Source organism: Prinia subflava, chromosome 13, assembly GCF_021018805.1.
Source record: "Prinia subflava isolate CZ2003 ecotype Zambia chromosome 13, Cam_Psub_1.2, whole genome shotgun sequence".
NCBI lineage: Eukaryota > Metazoa > Chordata > Aves > Passeriformes > Cisticolidae > Prinia > Prinia subflava.
The window spans coordinates 14,726,099-14,747,629 of record NC_086259.1 but is presented as its reverse complement, the minus strand read 5'-3'; the positions used below and the strand labels follow the sequence as shown (position 1 = coordinate 14,747,629).

The 21,531-nt window shown below is 52.6% G+C and overlaps 5 protein-coding genes and 2 non-coding genes across 8 annotated transcripts in view; 3 read left to right on the top strand and 4 right to left on the bottom strand.

Annotated features, from left to right (window-relative positions):
* Positions 1-684: 684 nt before the first annotated feature.
* PLLP (plasmolipin) lies at positions 685-3,648 on the bottom strand. The gene is made up of 4 exons (XM_063410588.1): positions 3,416-3,648; positions 1,899-2,072; positions 1,404-1,523; positions 685-1,325 (listed from the first exon to the last, which is right to left on the bottom strand). The coding sequence occupies exons 1-4, from the start codon at positions 3,527-3,529 to the stop codon at positions 1,212-1,214; spliced, it is 522 nt and encodes a 173-aa protein (XP_063266658.1). The 5' UTR covers positions 3,530-3,648; the 3' UTR covers positions 685-1,211.
* A 704-nt stretch (positions 3,649-4,352) lies between these two features.
* TRNAL-CAG (transfer RNA leucine (anticodon CAG)) lies at positions 4,353-4,435 on the top strand. The gene has a single exon. It is a non-coding gene; the product is annotated as a tRNA-Leu (tRNA).
* Positions 4,436-4,606: 171 nt separating this feature from the next.
* Positions 4,607-4,689, bottom strand: TRNAL-CAG (transfer RNA leucine (anticodon CAG)). The gene has a single exon. It is a non-coding gene; the product is annotated as a tRNA-Leu (tRNA).
* Positions 4,690-5,711: 1,022 nt separating this feature from the next.
* Positions 5,712-8,543, bottom strand: THAP11 (THAP domain containing 11). Its single transcript, XM_063410769.1, has one exon. It carries the CDS (start codon positions 8,541-8,543, stop codon positions 7,809-7,811), a length of 735 nt encoding a protein of 244 aa, XP_063266839.1. The 3' UTR covers positions 5,712-7,808.
* On the top strand, positions 8,542-18,920 carry CENPT (centromere protein T). The gene is given in 14 exon segments (XM_063410764.1): positions 8,542-8,741; positions 8,743-8,773; positions 8,775-8,870; positions 9,413-9,539; positions 10,056-10,149; positions 10,327-10,460; positions 11,275-11,308; positions 12,426-12,568; positions 13,052-13,480; positions 14,412-14,618; positions 15,264-15,354; positions 15,867-16,031; positions 16,709-16,813; positions 18,524-18,920. Coding segments are annotated over 14 exon segments (1,980 nt in total). The 3' UTR covers positions 18,648-18,920.
* A 219-nt stretch (positions 18,921-19,139) lies between these two features.
* LOC134557628 (uncharacterized) lies at positions 19,140-21,007 on the bottom strand. The gene is made up of 2 exons (XM_063410770.1): positions 20,452-21,007; positions 19,140-20,271 (listed from the first exon to the last, which is right to left on the bottom strand). The coding sequence occupies exons 1-2, from the start codon at positions 21,005-21,007 to the stop codon at positions 20,180-20,182; spliced, it is 648 nt and encodes a 215-aa protein (XP_063266840.1). The 3' UTR covers positions 19,140-20,179.
* RANBP10 (RAN binding protein 10) overlaps positions 20,997-21,531 on the top strand; it is a 63,443-nt gene continuing 62,908 nt past the window's right edge. Inside the window, exon 1 of one of the 2 annotated variants that reach the window (XM_063410767.1) lies at positions 20,997-21,292. In XM_063410767.1, the coding sequence (XP_063266837.1) occupies positions 21,088-21,292 (205 nt within the window). In that variant the 5' untranslated portion in view covers positions 20,997-21,087. The remainder of the gene's footprint in view (positions 21,293-21,531) is intronic. The other variant, XM_063410765.1, reaches the window with a different exon arrangement.

Below are 21,531 nucleotides of genomic sequence, written 5' to 3'. Positions count from 1 at the left end.
ATTCCTTTTCAGTTCTCACCTTCCATCAATTCAGTTCTGTGTCCTGATCCTGCCTTTGCAGACAACCTGGTAAAACTTTGCCCATGCAGAGCATGCAGTAAGATTTGCAGTGCAGCTCACCATGCACCAGTTTTTGAATTTACTTAATCTACTTTTACTAACTTGTACAAGGAGGGTGTGAAAGGAAAAGCTGCTCTGCCTGGCTGGGCGTCACTTCTCATTCTGACAGAGATAAAAGGTGAATTTGTGGTCTGCAGCACTCTGCAGGGGGAGTAGCAAGGTTCTTCCCTCTCCTGAGGCGCTGATCCTGCCTGTGTTCCCAGAGCTTTCACAGACTTGATTGTAATTTCTGAAAATGACCTGCAGCTAATGGGCAAAGTTGACTTGCCTGGTTAATGAGGTGAACTCAGGAGTGTGTGGTGCTGAGCCAGGAGGAGGGAGTGATCAAAGCCTTGGCACCTTGTTTGTATTCTTGTGGTCTTGGATGCACACTCCGAGCGTGTGTGTGCATAAAGCACTGAGAGGTGAACCCTGTGGACTTGTTCCTTCCATAGCCCACACGGGCTGAAACCCACACGGAGTGGGAGGGAGCAGCCACCTCTGCAGTGACATCTCCACTGTCCCCACCAGGCTGGATGTGCTGCCTCCTCACAAGACAAATTTTCTCATGACAGACTCCAGTGCTGGATTCAGGAATGTTTTTATTTAAAGCATAAAATTTATATTCAAATTGTTAGAAATCAACACAAGAGCAGCTATGACCACTTCCATTGCTTCACTTCCCATCTTCCAGCTCTGCCACTGTTTCTGCATCCTGTTAATTGCATTACTTACACTGTAGCTGTGAATGAGCAGAGAGGGGAGCCTGGGCTTGGGTTAGTGAATTTTAGTATTGGACTGTGCCAGATTGGCTGAGCCCCCCCTGGAGTGGAGCTGCTCCAGTGAGGATCCAGATGGCCCCTGGGGATGAGCAGGAGCTGTGTCCCCCAGCTGTGTCCCCCAGCGGTGATGCCGGTGGTTTGTGCTGTGGGCACGTCAGCTGGAAGCATCATCAGAAAGCACAGGGCAGCATCCACGTGAGCAGTGCTGACCACTGCTGCCAGCACAGGCTGGTCCCAAAACGAGCCCTGGTGGCACACGAGGCTCCAAGCCACCAAGCCTGGCACAAGCTGGTGCGGGGTGGCCCGTGGCTGGGCTTCGCCGTGCACTCCTTACGCGTGGTCAGTCACTTGGCTGGTGGCCGCGTTGCTGCCCAGCCCCTTCCAGGCACGGAAGCTGAAGAAGGTGCTCACCCCGTAGGTGATCATCGTGACACAGGCGAAGAACTGGAAGAGGAGCACATCCCACGCGTGACCACGGCGGCTGCCCCGGCCCCCGGCCCTCCCCTGCCCGCCGGTACTCACGGAGGCGGCCGCCCTGCGGTTGTAGTCCCACTGCCGCCAGGACGTCGGCTGCACGGCGGCCGCGCACGTCACGAAGGCGGTGATGTACAGCACGGTGGCCACAGCGTTGTAGATCAGCAGCTGGGGAAGGCAAAGAGGAGGTGCTGAGCTCTGGGCTCGGCCTCGTGCATGCTGGAGTGAGGCAGGAGCAAAAGGCGCAGGTTCACATTCCTCCCCATTCCCCAGGGGAACACATTAAATGCTCCCCAGGTTGTGCCAGGAGGTTTTTGGATGACACCACAGCTGCAGCAGTTGGTGGCTGTAGCTTTCTGGATTGACACAGGACTTTGATTTAAGCATTTTCTAAGCAATTCAAGGGCAGAATGAAACAATGTCACTGTGCAAAGTGCAGGGGACTTGGTTCCATCAGCCCAGAAGAGACTGAAGCTTTCCCAGACTATCTTACCAAGATGTTTCCCTCTTGGGATCCCCCCTCACTCCCTCTCAGCTACGCACCACGAGGGGCCAGGGGATCATGTAGAACTTCTGATGAAGCTGCAGGAGGTAAGTCACGAAGAAAAGGAGTGTTAGTATCCAGAAGAAGAGGGACACAAACATCACCCAGCCGTATGCCGCGTGGAGGTGATACGTTGTGGCGGCGATGAGAGACCACACCAGCAAACCAAGCACCTGTGGGGTGAAACGGGGGTGTTCAGGGGCTGGTTCCTGCAGGAGGAGCACAGAACATCACCCACAAGCCCAGGCACACCAGCACCAACAGCGCTTGGGTTCCCCCCACTCCAGGAAAGCAGCGGCAGGCTCGGCAGGAGAAGGGCTCCTTGGAAAGCCGCCGTGCCGCTGTGTAAGCCCGCAGCACTTATTGTCATGGAAGAAACACAAAAGCCTTTGTCCTGCCAACGCCCTGGAGCTCGGCTGCGCCGACAATGCCTCCTTGTCCGTCACATCCATTTCAAACACTCGTGATCGCAAAATATGTGCTGGGGAGAAACATGGAGAGGGGGCTCCTGCAGGGCTGGGAGGTGGCACGTGTGAGCTGCCCTGCTCTGGCAGCTGGCACGGGAAAGCAGGAGCCTGTTTGACAGTCTGGCCTGAGCAAGGGGCTGCAGAGGTGGGACCAGCTGCAGAGTTGAAAGGTGTCTGCTGCTGGTCTTGCCTCCATCTTTCTTTCCTGATGCTCCTACATGGCACCCCCAGCAGCATCCTTCCCAGCCCCTTCCCTGAGCGTTGTCCCTATGTTACCAGCAGCTCAGCCATGCCCAGGGGCTGGAATCTGGAGCCAGGAGCCAGGTCTGTGCCAGCTGTTTCACAGTGGCTGCTCAGGGCACATCCCACAGCGCTGCCCCGAGGAGAGGGGCCGAGCGAACAGGCTCCCGCGCAGCGGGGCAGCACCGTGGGCAGGTCACAAGCGGCCCGGCACGCAGCTGAACGAACACCCACCCCCGTGCATTTGTGTGGCACCCGCGGTGCCGGGGAGGGCACCAGCGGGAGATTATTGTGGCTCCCTCCTATGCTGAAGCAATGGGAAGGTGATGCTGCTGCTCGGTCTGACGGTACAAGGGCCCTTGGGCTCCTCTGAGAGCAGCCGCCAAAGCCTGGGAGGACAACCTGGAGAGCTGAGAGTATTCCAGGGAGTGTGAGAGCCTCACCAGCAACCCCAGCACACCTCACCTGGAGTCCCCGGGCTTCACACACCCGCCGACACACCGGCCGTGCCCTGCGGAGATGCCTGCGCGGATCAGCCGGTGCCTGGCACCGGGAACCACCCGGCACTGAGCGGAGTTACAACCGGCAAGGGGTGTGAGGACAAGAATCCGACTTCTCCTCTGGCTTTACAGAGGGAAGGAGGAGAGAGGGGGCTGCACTATCTTAGGGCTGAGGATTAACTAGGGTTAGACAGAGGAGATGGGGTCGGAATGGCAGCCAAAGAGAACCCGGGCTGTTACCAGCTGAAGAAAAGCACCACAGCGGGTGATGCCCTCCCCCCTCCGCCGCGCCCCCTCCCCGGTACTCACGGCCTGGGCGCCCATCAGCCCCCCGAGCGGCGAGAGCAAGAAGGAGCCATCCAGGGCCGGGGGGGAGCTCGGGGAGGCGCTCCGGGCGCGCGCGGCGCCGGGCAGCCCCGCCATACCGGCACCGGCCCCGGGACGGCCCCGGGACAGCCCCGGACGGCCCCGGGACAGCCCCTCCGCGGGCGGGGCGCGGGTGGCTCCGGGGCGGCCGGGCTGAGCCCCGCGGCTGCCCCCGCCTCCGCCCGGGGCCGCGCTGCGCTCCCGGTGTGTGCCCGTGTCCCCGTATCGGGGTACCGCCTGCAAAGGGCGGCCCCCGCCGTGACAGCCCCGCTCCCCGTATCCTGGCGATGCTCTGCCTGGAGCAGCCCGGCTCAGCGCGAACCTTCTGTGCAGCCGTGTCCTGCTCGGTGCTCACATTTGGTGGCCCCCGGCGCATCCTGATGCCTGGCGTTGCTCCTCTGCGGGGGCGGGGGACAACACGCGTCTCCTTGTAAAATCGTGGAATGATTTGGGTTGATCTTAAAGCACCTCGTTCCATCCTCCTACCATGCAGGGACACATTCCACTAGACTAGATTGCTCCAAGACCCTGGCCTTGCTCCAACGTGGCCTCGAACACTTCCAGGGACGGGGCAGCCACAGCTTCTCTGGGCGGTCTGCGTAGCGCCTCATCACCCTCCACTCCAGGAGAATTCTGTCAGCCCGTATCTCGGGCTGGCACAGGTCCCTCTGGGTGGCAGCAGGACCGTCTGGACTATCAGCCACTGCTCCCAGTTTGGTGCCGTGTGCCCGGGACGCCCCGGGCCCCGTCACGCAGGTCGTTAATGCGGACACAGGGCTGGACCCGGGGCTGTCCCCGGGGTGTCCCGGCAGTGACCGGACACGACAGCTCGGCTGGCATCTGGCATGGGACGTGGCTGTAAAATAGCGTACAGCGGCAGGTCAGGATGGCCGAGCGGTCTAAGGCGCTGCGTTCAGGTCGCAGTCTCCCCTGGAGGCGTGGGTTCGAATCCCACTTCTGACAGCTCTTTTTGCGCCGCCCGGCGGCCGCTTTTAGCTGGCGAAGGCGGGTGGGAGCGTGAATTTAAAAAAAATAAAAAATACCACGACCGACCGACCGTGCGCGCTCAAAAGCAACTGAACGCTCGCTTTCAATAATCAATTATGGGCGAGCGTAATGCAAAAACGTCAGTGTTGTCAGAAGTGGGATTCGAACCCACGCCTCCAGGGGAGACTGCGACCTGAACGCAGCGCCTTAGACCGCTCGGCCATCCTGACACCGCTGGGCAGCCGTCGCGGCCCGTGCTACACTTGAGGACGTTGTGAAAGCGTTCCGTGAGTTCTGTCAGACCCAGCATTGTGAGCACCTCCCTGGGGAGCTTTTTCCGAAGGCCGCCCACCCTCTGCGTGAGGAACCTTTTCCTAACATGCAGCCCAAACCTCCCCTGGCACAGCGTCAGCCGTTCCCTCGGGTCCTGTCACAGGTCACAGACAGCAGCGATCAGCATTGCCCCTGGGCTGCCCCTCCTGTAGAAGCTGCAGCCCCATTTGAGCTCTGCCCTCAGTATCCTCTTTTCTAGGCTGAACAGGCCAAGCGCCCTCAGACACCTCACATGGCTTCTCCTCTAGACCCTACACCATCCTCATGGCCGCCTTTGGATGCTCTGTTTTGGTTTTAGATACTTCTTATACTGTGGTGCCCAAATCTTCTCCCAGAGCTCGAGGTGAGGCTGCACCAGCACGGAGCAGAGTGGGACAATCACCTCCCCATCCTGCAGCTGCATTTAACATTCCCAGTTCAACCCTAAAGTGTAATGGCTGAGGCACAGCTGAAATTTTTTGCTGCATACATTTGCTTGAGACTAATAGCTCTAAACCAATCTAAAACCAGGAACTTTGGCAAGTGGAATTACAACTCCTAAGAGTACATGCAAGCTCTTCCCTGCACTAGGCTGGTTCATGGGAGGCTGTGCCTTATCCTTCCTCCACCAGGCATCAGACAGGAGAGTCATGCTGGGGGAAGCACTGTGGGAAGCCTTGCTCAAATCCCTGCTGTTTACACAGAGAGCACCCTGGGACTGATTGCTCATCCAAGTGGCTCCAACCTCTGCACAGGTAGGTGTGTGGTACACTGAACCGACCTCAAACTCCTCCTCCTCACCCTACATGAATGTAAAGACATTCCTGCTGTTCCAGCTGTGGACCTCACAACGAATAAAAAGATGTTACAAAAGAGAAAACAAAGCTACAGCCAAAAACCTTCAGAAGTAGATATATAAACCACGAGGAGACAGGAAACGTAAGAAAACAAAATATACTTTATTAAAATTAAGCATGTTAGCACCTCAGTGTAACCTGGAGAAGTCAAACAGTCCAGCAGGTAACCAGTCCAGCAAGGCCAAATGGCTGAACATCCTGAAGTGCATCCCAATGGTAGAAAAAGTACCATGACCGTCATGACATGCACATTCTCAACAAGCTCAGATGCACAACCAGCCTCGTTTGCAAGGAGGGATGTTGTGCTGCCTACTGTCTTGACGGGAGCATCTAGAGCTGCTGGACCAATCACATATGTCAGATCCCATGGTGGAGCAGGTATCTGCTTGTCCTACAAAAAAAAAAACCAAAAACAAACCCAAAACAACAAGCCAAACCAACCAAACGAAAAAACTGCCGCTAACTCGACTCGCAGAAAAATCAGGATAGCACAGAGCTGGAGAGCTACATATCAGATTGGAGAATAAATTAAACTGAAGTCACGGGAAGTACTTAGTACATGGATAGACATGTAGTATCCTTACAGATGATCATCCAACTTGGCACACACGTTAATAAAAAATGACCCATGCATCACATAGCAGGCTGTGACAACCTGGAGCTGAACTGGCTTCAGGATCTATAGAGAAACCTCCGGCTACAAAACCCCACGGTGCCCCTTTGTTCGGTTGTATACAGTGTTGAAGCTGATGGTTGTAAAGCTACATTAGCCAGTGTTACAAAGATTACATAATTTTAAACTAAAGATACTTTTTACATTTAGAAAATCCCTCTACAAAATTTAGTAAAAGTGACATCCCATTCTGCTGAGTGTGACGCACTCTGGTTCCAGAAGGACCTCACAGACCCAGGGAACCCCTGGGAATTCTTCCCTCGAAGGTGAGTATGGGCACACTGTGGTGAAGTGCCTTTTGTTCTCAACATCCATCATCACTGCCCATTGCCACAGGGCTGTGCTGAGGCACCAGACACTACCCTTCTCCTCCTCCTCCAAAATGCTGAGGGATCTGTTCCACCAGCCAGGCTGGAAGTGCATAACCAAGCCAAACCTGTGGGTTTGCTACCCTCACTCCACCCTCTTTCTAGCCAACGATGGTTTGGTTTCCTGTTGCAGAAAGTGAAGGGACTGACGCTGGCTAGAAACAGAAACTACACAACCATTCCACATAGATTTGTTACAATACTCTTAAATCTTGGTTTAGAACACACAAGCAGGTTTTAGTATGGTCTTGCCTAATGTACAGATTATTAGTCATGCCAACTAGTTTAGGATTAGACAGGAAAGGTTTGCAACCACTGCAGGTAAAGTCACTTCTGTTTCATCGTGGTTCTCTGAACAAAAGCCAAGGATTAAAATTCCGATGTGTTACAAAGCCTCCGTTTCATTAGATGGAGTCTTAAGCCAATGAGATAAACTACAGCTGTTAAATGCCACCGTGTTCTTTGTACCAGACTGTAATCCTTACTGGTGTGGAGAGCACCAAGACATCTGTAACCAATACACACACGCTGCAGAGAAAGCAGAAACTACACGGTACAAGAACACTCTTTAATCTGGGGGTTCTGTCACGCTAGGAACAGCAGTCTTTTACGGCATCAGTAATTTACTGAAGAAACACATCACCCTGAGAGGGTTTCTAAAGCTTTCCTCCACTGAGCGAGGCTGAACGCGACATCACCGACCATTCCTATGATGGGCACAGCGCCCACGGCAGTCGGACACGCCTTCTCCAGGGTAGTGTTGCTGTTACCTCACTTGACACAGAGCGAGTTTATTTGCTGAAAACTGATACCCTACGTCCACTTAGTGACGACCTGGGTCCCATCCACGCTACGAGCAGCGCGTTCTGACACCGCACACGGCGGGTTTGATGGGCCCGGTGTGAGGTGACACCGGAGATAACGTCGGGGCGAGGATGGGGCTGGGCACCGAGCTGATCCAGTCCAGGCAGGGGAATCCGACGGCGAGGCCTCGCCCGGCTGGCGGCTGCTGTGGCGTGGGCCGAGCCGGGCACTGAGGGGCCGCGGTCCATCCCATCTCTGCTCTGCCCGGCACCGCGCCGAGCGCGGCGGAGGCTCCGGGATGGAGAGCCCCGCGCCGGGCCGGGCCTCGGCAGCCCTCAGAGGCCGTGGCGCTTGCGGGTGCCGGCGCTGGCAGCGTGGAGCAGCCGGTCCTTCTCGCGGATCTCCTCGCGGAGCTGGGCCTCAGCCAGACGCAGGCGACGGATGCTGCCCTTCATCTCCTTCATCTTCACCTCCAGCAGCGCGATGATGTCGCGCTGCTCGTTCAGCTTCCTCAGCAGCTCCTCCGACGTGGTGCCCGACGACAGCGAGTACGAGTGATCGGGGGGGCCGCCCTCCACCGGGCTCTCCTCCCCCGCCGCCGCCGCCGCCGCCGCCGGTACCGGCACCGGCAGCCGCACGGGGCTGGGCCCGATGGTGGCGGCGGCCCCGAGCTCCACCTGCACCGTCAGGTCGATGGGCTTCACGTCCTCGGCCGCGCCCCCTGCAGGGGCCTCGGCGGCGGCCGCGGGGCCCTGCGGGGCGGCGGCGGCGGCGGCGGGGCGGGGGCGCCGGGCCCGCTGAGCCTTGCGCTCGTTGACGCCGCGCAGCGGGAAGATGGTGGGGACCCGCACCAGGTAGGACTTGCGGCCGCCCTGGAAGTGCTCGCTGCAGACGCGGTGGCCCGTGGTGGGCTGGAAGGTGCTGAAGCAGCCGCTGACGCCCGCCCGGGAGACGTTCTTGAGCCAGAGGCGCCGCAGCTCCTCGTCCTTGGGGAAGGTGTAGAAGTGCAGCGCCTTGTCGCGGTGCGAGTTGTTGTAGCAGCCCGGTACGCAGCAGGTGAAGCCCGGCATGGCCTCGCGGGGCGGGGGGACACCCGCGGCGAGCGGGGCGAGCGGCCCCGCCGAACTACAGCTCCCACAAGGCCCGCGCGGCCTCTCGCCGCCGCCGCCGCCGCCGCCCCGGAACTACGCGGACCACAATGCACCGCGCCGCCGGCGGAACTACCCGCCCCACACTGCGCCGCGGCCCCTCCCGGCGCGCGCGCGCACGTCTCGCGAGAGGCGGCGGGACGCGGGAGGTGCGCGGCCGTTACCGGGCCCGCCATGGCCGACGGGCGATCCCGGGCCAAGCCCGGCCTCAGGCGCAGCGGCCGCCACAACGCGCGGGCGGCGGCCCAGGTGCCCCGAGGGGTCTGGGAGGGCGAGCGGGAGGGAAGGGAGGAAAGGAAGGAAAGGAGAGTCGCTGTTGGCATTGACCATCCCGTGGGACTCGCCCGGTGGATCTCGGTTTGAGACAGAAACGAGGCCTCTGAAGCAGAAGCGGAGGCCGCTCCCTCACCCTTGTTCTCCTTTAATCGTGGAAAATGGGCCAAAGCCTCTGACTTTGGCACTCGCCGAGTAACCCGCAGTTCAGCGGGTTTAGGTCACGGCTGTGCTGAGGGCACTCCGGATTTCGTCCCGGAGCAGGACGAAAAAGCAGCAGGGTTTTATGCTGGAACCCATCCGGATGATGCCCCGAGCTGAATTGTCTCCCGTCCACACGGGAAGTGCCACCACTGTCAGAAAGTCAACATGCGTAATTTCTCTCGGGAGTTTGGAAAAAGCTTCTTACCAGCTTGCTTAGCTTGTTACTAGAACATGGGTGGTGGATGCTTTTGTTGTTGAGGTCTTTAATAATGAAAATAATAGCTTTGAATTGCTTGTCTCTTGATTTCCCGTAGACTGGATTGAGTGTAGAAAATAGGAATAAGTCTGTCAGCAGCACCTTGGCAAAGCAGAGACTGGCAGTGTTCCCTGATCTCAGAAATGGCACGCCACGGCTTATGCTCAAGAGAGTCATGCAGAACCGTAAGTGTCTTTTTTCGGGAGAATTGAGAACAGAAAGAATGCTTTTGTAAAGTTGAGAAAACGGGGCGTGTTTCTTGGTAGCCCACTGTCCTTTCCCTGTTTCACAGAACAGAAATCAATTGCTGTATGACTGATTTATGTAACAGAGGAGTCACTGCAGGGGATGCAGGATGCAGCTGTGTGAGAGACCAGGCCTTGCACTGGTGAAATCATAGCTTTGAGGATCCTCTTCAAAACCCTCTTCACTTGCTCTTCTTATCCTGGTGCTGCCTCTGGCCATAGGATCAGGTGTGAGTTACAGAGGCACCTTCTGCTGCAGTGCTGCCATCTGTCACCGCTGGCTTTGTCACTGCCAGCCTTCCCAGGAGCAGAACCCAAACAGTTTTCACTAGGTCTTTATTTAAACCTGTTAGTAAATGTTATTTACAGCCTGTAGTGTAGGTGTGATGCCCTGCTGCATTTTGTTGCTCTTGCTGTATTGAATTGTGGAAATGAAATGTTCTGGTTTGTTGGCAGAACCCGAGGTTTCACCGCTGGCACTTCAGATATCTGCCCTTGAAGACACAAAACAAGCTGATTCAGAAGTCCCATCTAAGAGGGTTTCCAGCATGTAAGTAGGGTTTTTTTATAATTTACACTTTTATTACACTGCCAGGTGTAGCTGCAGCTCCTGTGATGGGACTGGGGAGCAGGACTTCTCCACTTGTGTTTGTTTCCGTGATCGAAATTGCATCTTTTTGGGTGGGATTATCAGAAATACCTCTTCAGCTTGCTTTTTTTTTGGTAGGGGGGAATTGCAGCTGCCAGATGTTGGTCCTGAGGAGACACCCATCACTGTGTTCCACATGACAAAGAAGAGAAAGAAACTCAGCATTTCTGAATTTGAGAGAGCAGCAGAAAGACGACTTCCCCAGTACCAAGGTAAGGCTGCAGGCAGGAATTACCTTGCTCAGTGCTGCATTTGCTGTCAGCTGTTCTCACCTGCTCAGCTCATTTGCCAGGAGCTGCCCAGCTGGGCAGTTGTAGGTTTGGAATCCAGATTGCAATATCTCATGCAAAGGGGATGATGGAGAAAGTAAAAACCCCTATCCTATCAAATTTAAAAGAAACCTTTTAAAGCCAAGTTCAAGGCTCTGCCATGTCTATATATATAATCTCTTGACTACTTTTGCAGCTTGGTGCTTTTTGAGTTTTGAAGTGTCCCCAGAGGAAGCAATCCCTGTCTTCTTCTCAGTTCTGGAAGATTTAAAATACAACAGCTGCATGCTTTCCATTGCAATATTAATTAATTATATAAAATAATTGTAAAGTTCTTTGTGAGTAGAACAGGTTTGAGTTCCAGTTTCATCAAGAGTCTGTGGAATAGTTACCTGTGTTTCTAAAGCTCCAGGTGTGTTTGGGTTGGGTTGCTGAAAGGTGGTTGAGACCAAGGCCTAACATCTTGTTATCAATGTGGTAAAATTAAAATTATTAAATCTAGGGTATACACCATGTTAAATTTCCACTGAAATAACTATTTTCTTAACCTTTCAGAAACTGCTTTTTGGATTTCTAATATGCATTTCTGAGATGGAGACAAATAGTAAAGTGACCTGTAATTCTGTTTACCCCAAAGTATGGTGTTTGAGGATTGTAGCATGACTGGCTGTGAAAGGAGGAAGATCCATTGGGCTGTTTCTGTGGCCTGTTGTGTAAAGGGTAATTTCTCAACTAATGTGCCACCAATTTTTTCTAGCTCAGTCAGCGCTGGACAGCACAATTATGACTCGGTGAGTTTAACCTAAAATGTCTTAACTTGTGGCTGTCCTAGGTGTGATCACATCTGAAGGGTGAAGAGCAGTGCAGATACCTGGGTTTGTGTTAAAGACCTGTGTTAGTGTTAGCAATAACACAGTCATCTGCCCCTCTGCTGATGGAATTTGAAGGTGTGGCACCACACACCATTTGATTTTCAGAAATTGTGGCTCTCTATGCCTGGGTTCATCTAACTTGTGTTACTTCTATTGCTTCTCTTTTTACTTGCTAGGATCATTCATTTTTTCCTTGTGCTGTCATGCTTCCAGCAGTAAATCAGCACACAATATACCTTAGAATATTTTCCCTGCCTGTGAATGTTTTGTCACTTCAGTTGCATCTATGCAGTATTTTCTGGACTTTAAAAGATTTTTAGTGAGTCAAAGAACTTACTTTCCAGTGTTGCCTGTGTACTTTGCAAACGACCCTGGCCCAAGTCAGCATTATTTCATCTTTCTCACTGCAGCCCTTGTCTGGGGTGCTACACAAGATCATTTTTGGGGCTGTGTTCTTTACTTCTTTGAACCCCGTTTTTAATTGGATTGCCTGGAGAGAGGGACAGGAGGTCATTGGGCATGGTCAGTCTTCAGGATGCAGAACACCTACAGTGAGACACATCTTTCCCTGTGCTTTTGGTGTTACTATCAGCTCTCATCTGGAAACACTCACAGTGTGTTGGTAGCTGTACTTTGCTGAGAATATTAAAACTAAGTAGATTCTTAAACTTGTTGGGAGGTCTTCCTGCCACCTCATTGTCATCTAGAATATGTCTTTACTCTCAAACATCTGTTCTCCCTTTTTTATTGTTAACTTTTTTTTTTTTTAACTCTGACCCTTTTGTCGGCTGTAGTGTTGCAGTGTCTCAGGGAGGCAGTAAAACAGCCTGCTTCCTCATCTCTGTGATACATACCCTGATGTTGGGTGAGAGTATGAAAATAAACAGTTCACTTAAAGACTGACATGTAATCTTGAAGGGTTTTTTGGGGAAATTTCTCCTAGTTGTGCACAATGTGTCACTGTTAGAGCTGTCATGTCTGTGTTCTGAGGGTGGAAGTGGAGTGTGATTTTGACTCTTTCTCCCCTCTTTTGCAGATCCATTCGGATGTCTGTGGGTTCCCTGCTGGCCCCAGACACTGTTGAGAAGAGGGGGCTGCTCCGGAGGCCCAAAACCCGCAAGGCTGTTGACATGCAAGCGTTTGAGGGCAGAGTGGAACAGAACATGCTGATGAACAAAGGTTCCTTTTGTGGTGTTATTTCTCTTTTGGCAGGCAGGGCCTTATGTTAAAGGGGCTTTTAGAAGCGTTTACTGAAGCATGGTCTGTATTTCAGAATTTAAAATTTACTGACACGTTCACAGAAATAGAGTGGGATTTGGGAAGCAAGATTAGAATGAGGTTGTGCCTTGGCAGTTCCTTTGATTCTGTGCACTTCAATATGTACTTTGCCCATTTTGGTCATTTAAACCACAGGAATTGTTTGGGATCATCTTCATCTGTGGGTACTAAGGTCTCTATTGGTTTGGTAGGCAGAGTTGTGGGCACAGAAATGGAGTCATACAGTTTCAGTGTTGAATCAGGATCTGTTCAGATCTGTTGAGGAGGACTAAAGTTTCTTTGAATGACTTAAATTGTGAATTACACAAGTTCTGGTAGTAAAGTGTGTTCCTATGATCTTGAATGGTTTTTCACACAAAATTTGTTTTAAACCTTTCTCAACAGGACAAAACTATCTTGTGGACTCACAATCTGCATCTGGGATTCGATCAAGCATCCTGACAAGTGATGCAGAAATGATGATGGATAGCACAGAGCTCTTTGTTCAGCCCCAGCTGGATGAACAGAGCCAAAATAAATTTTCTGCTCTTGAACCTCAGCTGTCAGATTCAAAAAATTCAGCGCAGAGGAGCCTGATTTCTGATGCAGATCAAGAGGAAGCTAGGCTGGAGGACCCAGTATCTGCTGTGAGCACAAACGAGGGAAGGATCCAAAGATACTCCAAGAACTCAAGCCTTGATCATGAACATGTTGACAGAATGACTCATGTATCTCCAGAAACCCCTGCAAAACAGCAAGAGGAGAAGCAGGATCATCCCCAGCAGAGTAACCCAGCGGCACAGATTTCTTTTTCTGAAGAAGAGGTGGCTTGCAGTGAGTACTATGGGTTAAGGCTTAGCAGGTATTATCTGAACTCACAGAGTGGTTGAGGTAGAAAGGGACCTCAAGCTTATTTTCTCCAACCTCTCTGCTCTGGCAGGGCCACGTAGAGCAGGTTGCCCAGGACACTGAGTGGCTCTTACAAGTCTCCAAGGGTAATGACTGCAGGCTCTCTTCCTTATGTTCAGATGGAGCCCCCCATGTTCCAGTGTGTGCCAGTTGCCTTTTCTCCTGGCACTGGGCATCACTGGAAAGAGTCTGGCTCTGTCTGCCTTACACACCGCCTTCAGACACTTGTGTATATTGGTAAGATCTGCCCCAAGCCTTCTCTGGGCTGAACAGTCCCAGCTCTCTCAGCCTCTCCTTCTAGGAGGGATGCTTCAGTCCCTTAACTGAGGTCCTGGTGGGCCTTTGCTGGACTCTCCACTGTGTCCATCTCTCCTTTGTACTGGGACCCAGAAGAGGGCACTCTAAACTGGTCACAGAAAATAAGGAGATAATATGTAGAACGTGTAGACAGACTTGGAAGGGATCTTTGAAAGTTCCTAGTCCAGACACTGGCAGAAGGCAGCGCTGGAGCCCACGGCTCTCCTGGAGCTGGTGAGGACACCTCTAATGCTGACAGCTCCCTGTAGTGCCAGAGTTCTCTCATGCTGCATTACTGGCATCAGTGCTGAGAGAGAGACTTAACTGCCTTTGTTTTCTGGAATCTGGGCTAATTACTGGGGAAATATCAAACCAATTTTGTCATTTTAAGCTGGAAGACTGTATTTTATTTAAAGGGAAACCAAAACTTGTACTGGCAGTAGTGTTTACAAATGTATAGTTAGAGTAGTATCTTTGATTAAAAATTACTAGTGGAAGTTTCAGAATCAGGCAAAGATATTTATTTTAGTGCTTTGTTTTTCCTGTTTTGGATATCTAGAGCGTGAGATTACCAGAGGCATTGAAGCTGAAAGTCTGGGCAAGCACTCTCATGCCTTTCCCTCGTTTGATAAACCTGAGACGACTCCATTAAATGAAACTGATGACCAAGGAGATGAACTGCAGGAGGACCAGGCTATCATGCTAGATTTGGATAGTTCAGGGGAAGAGCCTGCTGAGGATGAAGCTGAACACCCTGCAAGCCAAGGTAAGAAAGCTGCTCAGCATTTCTGTTAACATTGTTTTCTTTCCTGCTCTCACTTGTTAAGTGAAGAAGTTCAAGAGTGAAGTTAAAGACAATGCAGATCAGACTTGGAGGAAACTGCTCTGGGTTCATAGCAGAGAACAGGTGAGATGCTGATAACAGGAGCTTTGCCTGCCGGGAGTTATGAAAATCTGCAAACATAGAGAAGTTTATAGTCTAGCCTTTGTGATTTTGTAGCTCAGCTTGTCCCTTTGTTCAGGAGAATTTGCCAGTGGCTTAGCAACATGACAGAGTTAGCTTGTAGACTGAAGTTCTGTCTGGTTAAAAAGACTGCAGTTTTGTGGCAATCTAAGTTAATCCAGCCAGTGGCTGCTGCAGCCTGGTCCTGAGTGTGTGTCCCTGCAGCCTGGCCAGCCAGCTGGGCCAGCACAGGGGCCCAAGAGGAGCCACCAGCCTGTGGCAGAGCTGTGGGGGTGGCACTGCAGCTGTGCTGGCTCAGGGTGCTGTGGGGACACAGCCAGAGCACAGGGAGTGTGACCAGCACCAGGCATGTGGGGAGCTGGCTGGGTTTCTGTCTGCTGTGGCAGCACTGCCTGCTCCAGGAGTTCTGGAAAGAGTCTTCGGTTCCTTAAATACTTTTTTTCCCAGAGGTTTCCATGAAGACTCCTGCGTTTGTCCGTGCTCCAGCTGAGAACCTCCTGCTGTCAACGCCACATGTTGCAAAACCTGCTGCCCCCAGGTAAGCCTAAGCCATGTCCAGCAGTGACCTGGCAGAAGTGGGCTGGGGGCAGAGCAGACTAGCCCATGACTTCAGAGCTTTGTCTGTTAAAGCAATAAACAATAAGACAAAATTCTGTGCCCACATATGGGTGTACTGGAGAGGGTCAGATGATCCATATGCCTCCTCTGGGTTTGCATGTGTTAGCCTGAGGTTCTAGGTTTTTTCTGTTGTTTTCCAATTGTATACTAAGTGAATCCATGGATTTCACTTAACTCTTCCACATTACAATTTTTCCTATTTTAGAATGGAAGACAATTCTGATTTCCTTTAGGCCATGGTGCCACATGAACTGTTTGCACACTGTCCTGTGTGGGCATGAGAGTTTTGAAGAATTGGGAGGGAGAAAGAATGAAGAGCTCAAGGTAGCTCTTATCCCTTCCAGTTCAGCTTAGGGTTTTTCTGAATTCCACTTGGTGTTCTCTGCCTCTCCCGTGTTCATTCAATGTGTGAATTTTCAATTTCCCTCAAAGGTCTCCCCTGCGGCTGCTGCATCCTAAGGCAGTTCCAAAGAGATTGGGAACATCCCAGAGGAAACCACGTGAGCCTCAAGTACCAAGGAATTTGATAAAGGAGATATTCAGACATTTTGTTAAAATGCCAGTGACCAGAGATGCATTCAAAATTGTTGAAAAATGGTACGTAGCAACAAACCCCTCTTTCCATTATTTTTAGTGTTGAGGGTTTTTTTTCTTTTCTCTCCTGAAGTAATAAATCTGTTGAGAGCGCTGCTGACAAGCTGATAGCCCTCTCTCTTCAGCTGGAAAGAGTCTTGGGAGGCCTGATAAAAACGGGCAGAAATGTGCAAAGTGCTTTGGGCTGCCACATGGGCATCTGATCAGTGCAGCCTTGCCAGGAGCATCTGGGGTTTGTCCCAACAAATTGTAGCAGAGTCTTGTCATTATTAATTTCCATGGGCAGGATGGCTCTGGACAATGGTCATGGCACAGTAAGGATGTGCAGTATTCCATTAGAATCCAGGTTTCTCAGCTTTTTGAATCCTTAGACCTTGTTACCTTCATCAGTAAAATCTGTATATTGTTTGAACAGTGTCACTGCAGCAGCCAAAAAGCAGTTTGGGAAAGGTTCTGGTCGTCAGATGTGCAGCTCTTTCACAGCTGTCTTGGCAGTGAAGTTCCAGGGAGCCTGGGCTGAGAGGCCAAGCTCTGTTCGTGGGCTGGAGTCACTTCTCCCCCAGCTTTCCCTGGCAGGCTGTGACCTGCACAACGAGCAGCTCCAGTGCAGCTTGTCCTGCAGAGGTGGGTGGGTAGCTGGTGTTCACACACTCCACAGTCTGATCTGATTTCCCCCTCAGCTCCGAGAGATACTTCAAGCAGCTGAGCGATGATCTGGAAGCTTACACCCACCATGCAGGGAGGAAGACAGTGGAGGCAGCTGACCTGGAAGTCCTCATGAGAAGGTAATGGAGGGGTTGTTACTAATCTGCATTAGTGTTTGGTGGTGCTTTGATAGCCCAGTAACACCTGGTTGTTGCCAGAATGTGCACCAGCAGTGTTAGCATGGTAAGTGTGGGATCTGGGATTTACTCTGTGTGAGGCCGCTTCTGTCCCAGGAGGTGTCCCTGGGCTTGGGTTGCACCTTTCAGTGATGGTGGAGGGGCAAGAGGATGTAGTGAGGGGTTGTGAATGCAAGGAGTCATCTGAGGATTCAAGAGGAGAAGGATTTGTGTGAGGGTGAAGCAGTAATGTCTGGGAAATGTATAGAAAAAGCAGAGAAATGCTGAGAGGGCGGCTGGGCTGCACTCTTTGCATCCTGGAGTGATCTCTTTGCTAAAATCATCTGCAACTGACACAGAGCATTTTCACATGTCCTGCTGTCTGTTTTGGTGTCTTGCTCTTCTAAACAAAATACACCTCTTCCTGCTGCTGCACAAGCTGCTACTTGGGATCCAAACTTGACAGTTCCTCCTCAGAGCAGGAGAAAGAGCCCCCAGCCCGGGTGGGCAGGGCTGACCTCTCCTAACATTGACATTCCTGGACAGCAGCCTGGAAGAGCTGTTCTGAGAGCTGCCTCGCTGGTATTCTGTCTTCTGGACACTCACAGCTCCCCTATCTTGTGCCTGAATTTACTTTGTTCTCTGACCAAAACACAAGGGATTTATTCTTGGCTTGGAAGCCCTCTGTAAAACTCTGTGAGGCGTGAAGCAATCCACAGCATTTCATTTAAAGTCATTGCTCTGGCTTGTTGGTCTTAATCTCCACTGGAAGAGTTTCAAATGTGATGTTCAAGTCACCTGGAGGATAGTACATGGCACAGCTGATGGCACTGGCGTTGTATGGGCTTCTGTAGGTGAGCTGGTGCTGCTGCTTAAAAAGATTCATCTGTTGCTGTCCTGATCCAGAGATTTCATTTTCCCTCCTGACAGGTGTGTGCTGAAGTTGGTATGAACAGGTCAGGAGGCTTGATGGGTTAGTTGTCCTGGTTTAAGAATTCCATGTACTCGCTGTTTCACGTTGTTCTAGATGTCTTTATGCCTTTTTACTGCCTCGTGATCAGGAATTGTTGCTGGCTCATGCATAAGAACAGCATTTCTGTTCCTTCCACACAGAAAGTGTGAATAAATGTTGCACTTTCTTCCTTTCTGCAAAACTGGGAGATGCTGATTTTTTCAGGCCAGCTAAATGGTGTACTGGAAAACTCCATGGCCTACACAGTTGGCAAATGCCAACCACCTCTGAGTTGTGACTGTAAAAAAATCAGGGTACTGAGCTATTTCCTTCTGTCACATCGTTCTGTGCACGTCTTCAAAGGGTAGAATTTATCCCATGGTAGGTGGATTGTGAATTTAAAAAGCAATGAGCTTCTACTTTGATCCTGATCAATATAGATGAATATCCCCATGGTAAACAGTGGGAAGCCCTGTGGGAAGCTGCTGTGCAGGAACCCTCTGGGTCTGCTCTGCTGTGTGGGCAATCCTGGCATTGCACCATGCACAGGAGCTGAGAAGCTGCCTGCAAACACGAGTCTGGAGCTGTTTGTCACAAGCAGCCAGAGCATTTCAGCTCTTAAATGCAAAAACATCAGTGCAAGAAAACTGTACTCTGATATCGAATGGAAACGCATTTCACTAACAACTCTGGTTTCTTCTCTGCTCTCTTTTTGGACAAAGGCAAGGGCTGGTGACTGACAAGATGTCTCTGAATGTGCTGATAGAGCGTTACCTCCCTCTGGAGTACCGGAAGCTCCTGATTCCAGTTGCAGTGAGTGGAAATAAAGTGATTCCCCGCAAGTGAAGGTGCAGGGATGGCCCCTGTGGGTGGGGAGGCTGCTCCCAGGGGCTGGCTGTGGGTTGTTCCATGTTACTGCTGGAGCTGATGCTTTTCCACACGTAACCAGTCAGGCAAGGACTGCTGGATGTTCTCCTGGGTGGAGGCAGGTGGTGCTGTGGCCACCACACCGCCCTGCTGGGTCTCACCAGCCTTTGTTACAAGTAATTTGGCTATCCATATTTTTACATGTTACCTTTGAATACTTGTACAGCTCTTACAAATAAAATATTGCATGTATTTTGTGTAATGCCAATGCTGCTTATGCCAGTGAGCTGAGAGGCTGCTGCATTGTGGTGTTCAGAATGTTCCTAGCAGGCATTCAGGTGTGTTGGTGCTCTTCCTGCCAGCCAGGTGTCTGTGTTTGACACACCTGTGTGGTTTCTGTGGCTCTGCTCCCTGTGGGAGCCACGGTGCCCCTTTGTTTTCCACTGGTGTTCCTGCACAGGCAGTTGCTGCATGGAGGAGCTGGTCTGTGCTGTGCTCCTTACACAGGGAAACAAAGGAAAACTTCTGTGTACGATTGTGCTGCTTCCAGGGAGCCTAAACCACAGTAGGAACGAGATCTTACACAGCAAAGGCTGTCAAGGATTGTGAGACTTTGTAGAACAGTTCAGAAGCTGGGAAAGAATAATGCCTGTCCCATATATCAGTTTCAGAGGGACGGAGATGGATATTGAACTTTCTCTTCAGTGTCCTTCAGGGCAGTCAGTGTGACACGAGTTGTTTCTCCCCATCCTGAGGCTGTCCTAAATCCTGCTGCAGGTGTGGATCCTCCTCTCTGGGTTATGCTGTGTGTGCAGTACAGCTTCCTCAAACTACAGCCAATTCCTGGAAATCCAACCCAGCTCTTAACAGCAGGGACTGGAAGTTAAACAGGTTTTGCACAACACTAAAGGACATAATGGCCAACAGAGTTTAAATCTCTTCAGCAGGCAATGCCAATCTAAAGGGCTGACATTTTTCAAGGATTTTTTTTAAACATAATTCCATTAATACAACAAAGAGCATTTTTTGCTGATACAGTGTGACTGAAATGTTGGAAAAGAGTCCTTTGAGAAGCTCTGCTGGGAGCAGTAGGTGTCTGCATGTCCTGCATGGATGGGATTCCCTTCTCCAGTGTGTGTCAGAGTTCACTCTTCTCAGGAGAAGGTGCAGCTTCCCAAGGGGAGGAATGGGAGGGGACAGTGCTCTGCATCTGCTGCCTGTCACTCTGTTGGGCTGACACTGGGTTTGGATGTTCCACAGGAATTCTTCAACTCACTGGAGCCTTTTCCTTAGACTGGGTGTATTCCAAACAGCTGATTTGGCAGTTTGGAGTCTCCGAGGTTGTAACTTTTTGTATCAAACTGGCTTGTATGGATGTCTAAATATATATATTATAACTATATATGTCATCTAAATATAACAAGTCTAAATATGTAACTATATAAATATTCTCTCAAGGAAGAGAAGATCATTCTGTCAAGAGAACCTTGTGTCAGACCTGTAACTTCAGTTCAGATCGAGAGAATGCAGCTCGTGCCTTCAGCAGGTCCCCAGTTGCTCTGACAATCACGGCTTTGGAATGATGACAAGGGCCTGTTAATTGCTATGGAGACAAGGAAAAGGAATGGAAACATGGAATTATGTGTGTCATATGCAGAAGAATGAACTCATACCATAAGTCGGCTCAAGGATCTTGTTTTTCTTCCTGCTGGCCGTGGCTTCACAGCAGGAGTTCAGTTTTTATATGCATAATTCATTTTTATATATATATATAAATACATACACAGACTGTATAGCAATACGGATCCAGCAGAGAACCAGAGGAGCCTTTGTGGGCAGCAGTGGGTGGGCCAGGGTCGCTCACAGTGCCGGGGCAGCCCGCAGCCCGGTTCTCGCCGCTGCCGGGGCCGCGCTCGGTTCCGTTCCTCGGCCGCTCCCGCCACGGCGCGCGCTCCGTTTACCCGTCGCCATGGCAACGGCCACGCCCGCAGGACCCCCTCTCGCGCCGCCATAGCTGCCCACGCAGCGCCTGACGTGCGGTCGCCGCGCGGCGGCCGAAACCGGCTCGGGAACGGAGGCGGCCGGCGGCCGCCTGCAAGCGCTGGGCGGCCCTTGGGTCCGCGCTGCCGCGGAGCACGCTGGGAATGGGAGTCTCGCACCCCGCGGCACTGATGGGAGCAGAGCGGAACGGGGACACAGTTCCCAGCGTGCAGCTCGCCGAGAGGGGGGGCGGGGCTTTGCAAGCTCCGCCTCTCGGGTGTTGTAGTCTCTGCGAGCGCCAGGGGCGAGCGCGCGCGAGTGACGGGGACTGCGCTTCCCGTCGGGCGGCGCGGCCCCATTGTGGGCACGCTCGCAGCCCATTGGCTGCCGGCCGCGGCCGGGCCTCGCTCCCCGCCCGCTGACACAAAGCGGGTCCAAGATGGCGGAGGCGGGCGCGGGGAGCCCGCACGGCGGGGACGCGGCGCCGCCGGGGCCGCCCGAGGAGCAGGAGCTGAGCCGACGCCTCCGCCGCCTCTACCCCGCCGTCAACCAGGACGAGACGCCGCTGCCGCGCTCCTGGAGCCCCAAGGACAAGTACAACTACATCGGCCTCTCGCAGGGCAACCTGCGCGTCCACTACAAAGGTGCCGGGCTGGGGCGGCGGCGCCGGGTTCGGCCTCGGCCCGGAGCGGGACGGCCCCGGCGTGGCCCTCGGCTCGGCCGCTCCGCGGGGCCCGCCGGGCGCGGGCTGAGGCGGCAGCGGGTCCGGCGGCCCCGGGTCAGGGGCGCCGTGGGCAGCGCGGGGACGGGCGGCGCCGAGCTCCGGCCGGGGGCGCCTGCTTGGCCCCGGGCCCCGGCTGGGCTGCTCGGGCCGGGCTGCCTG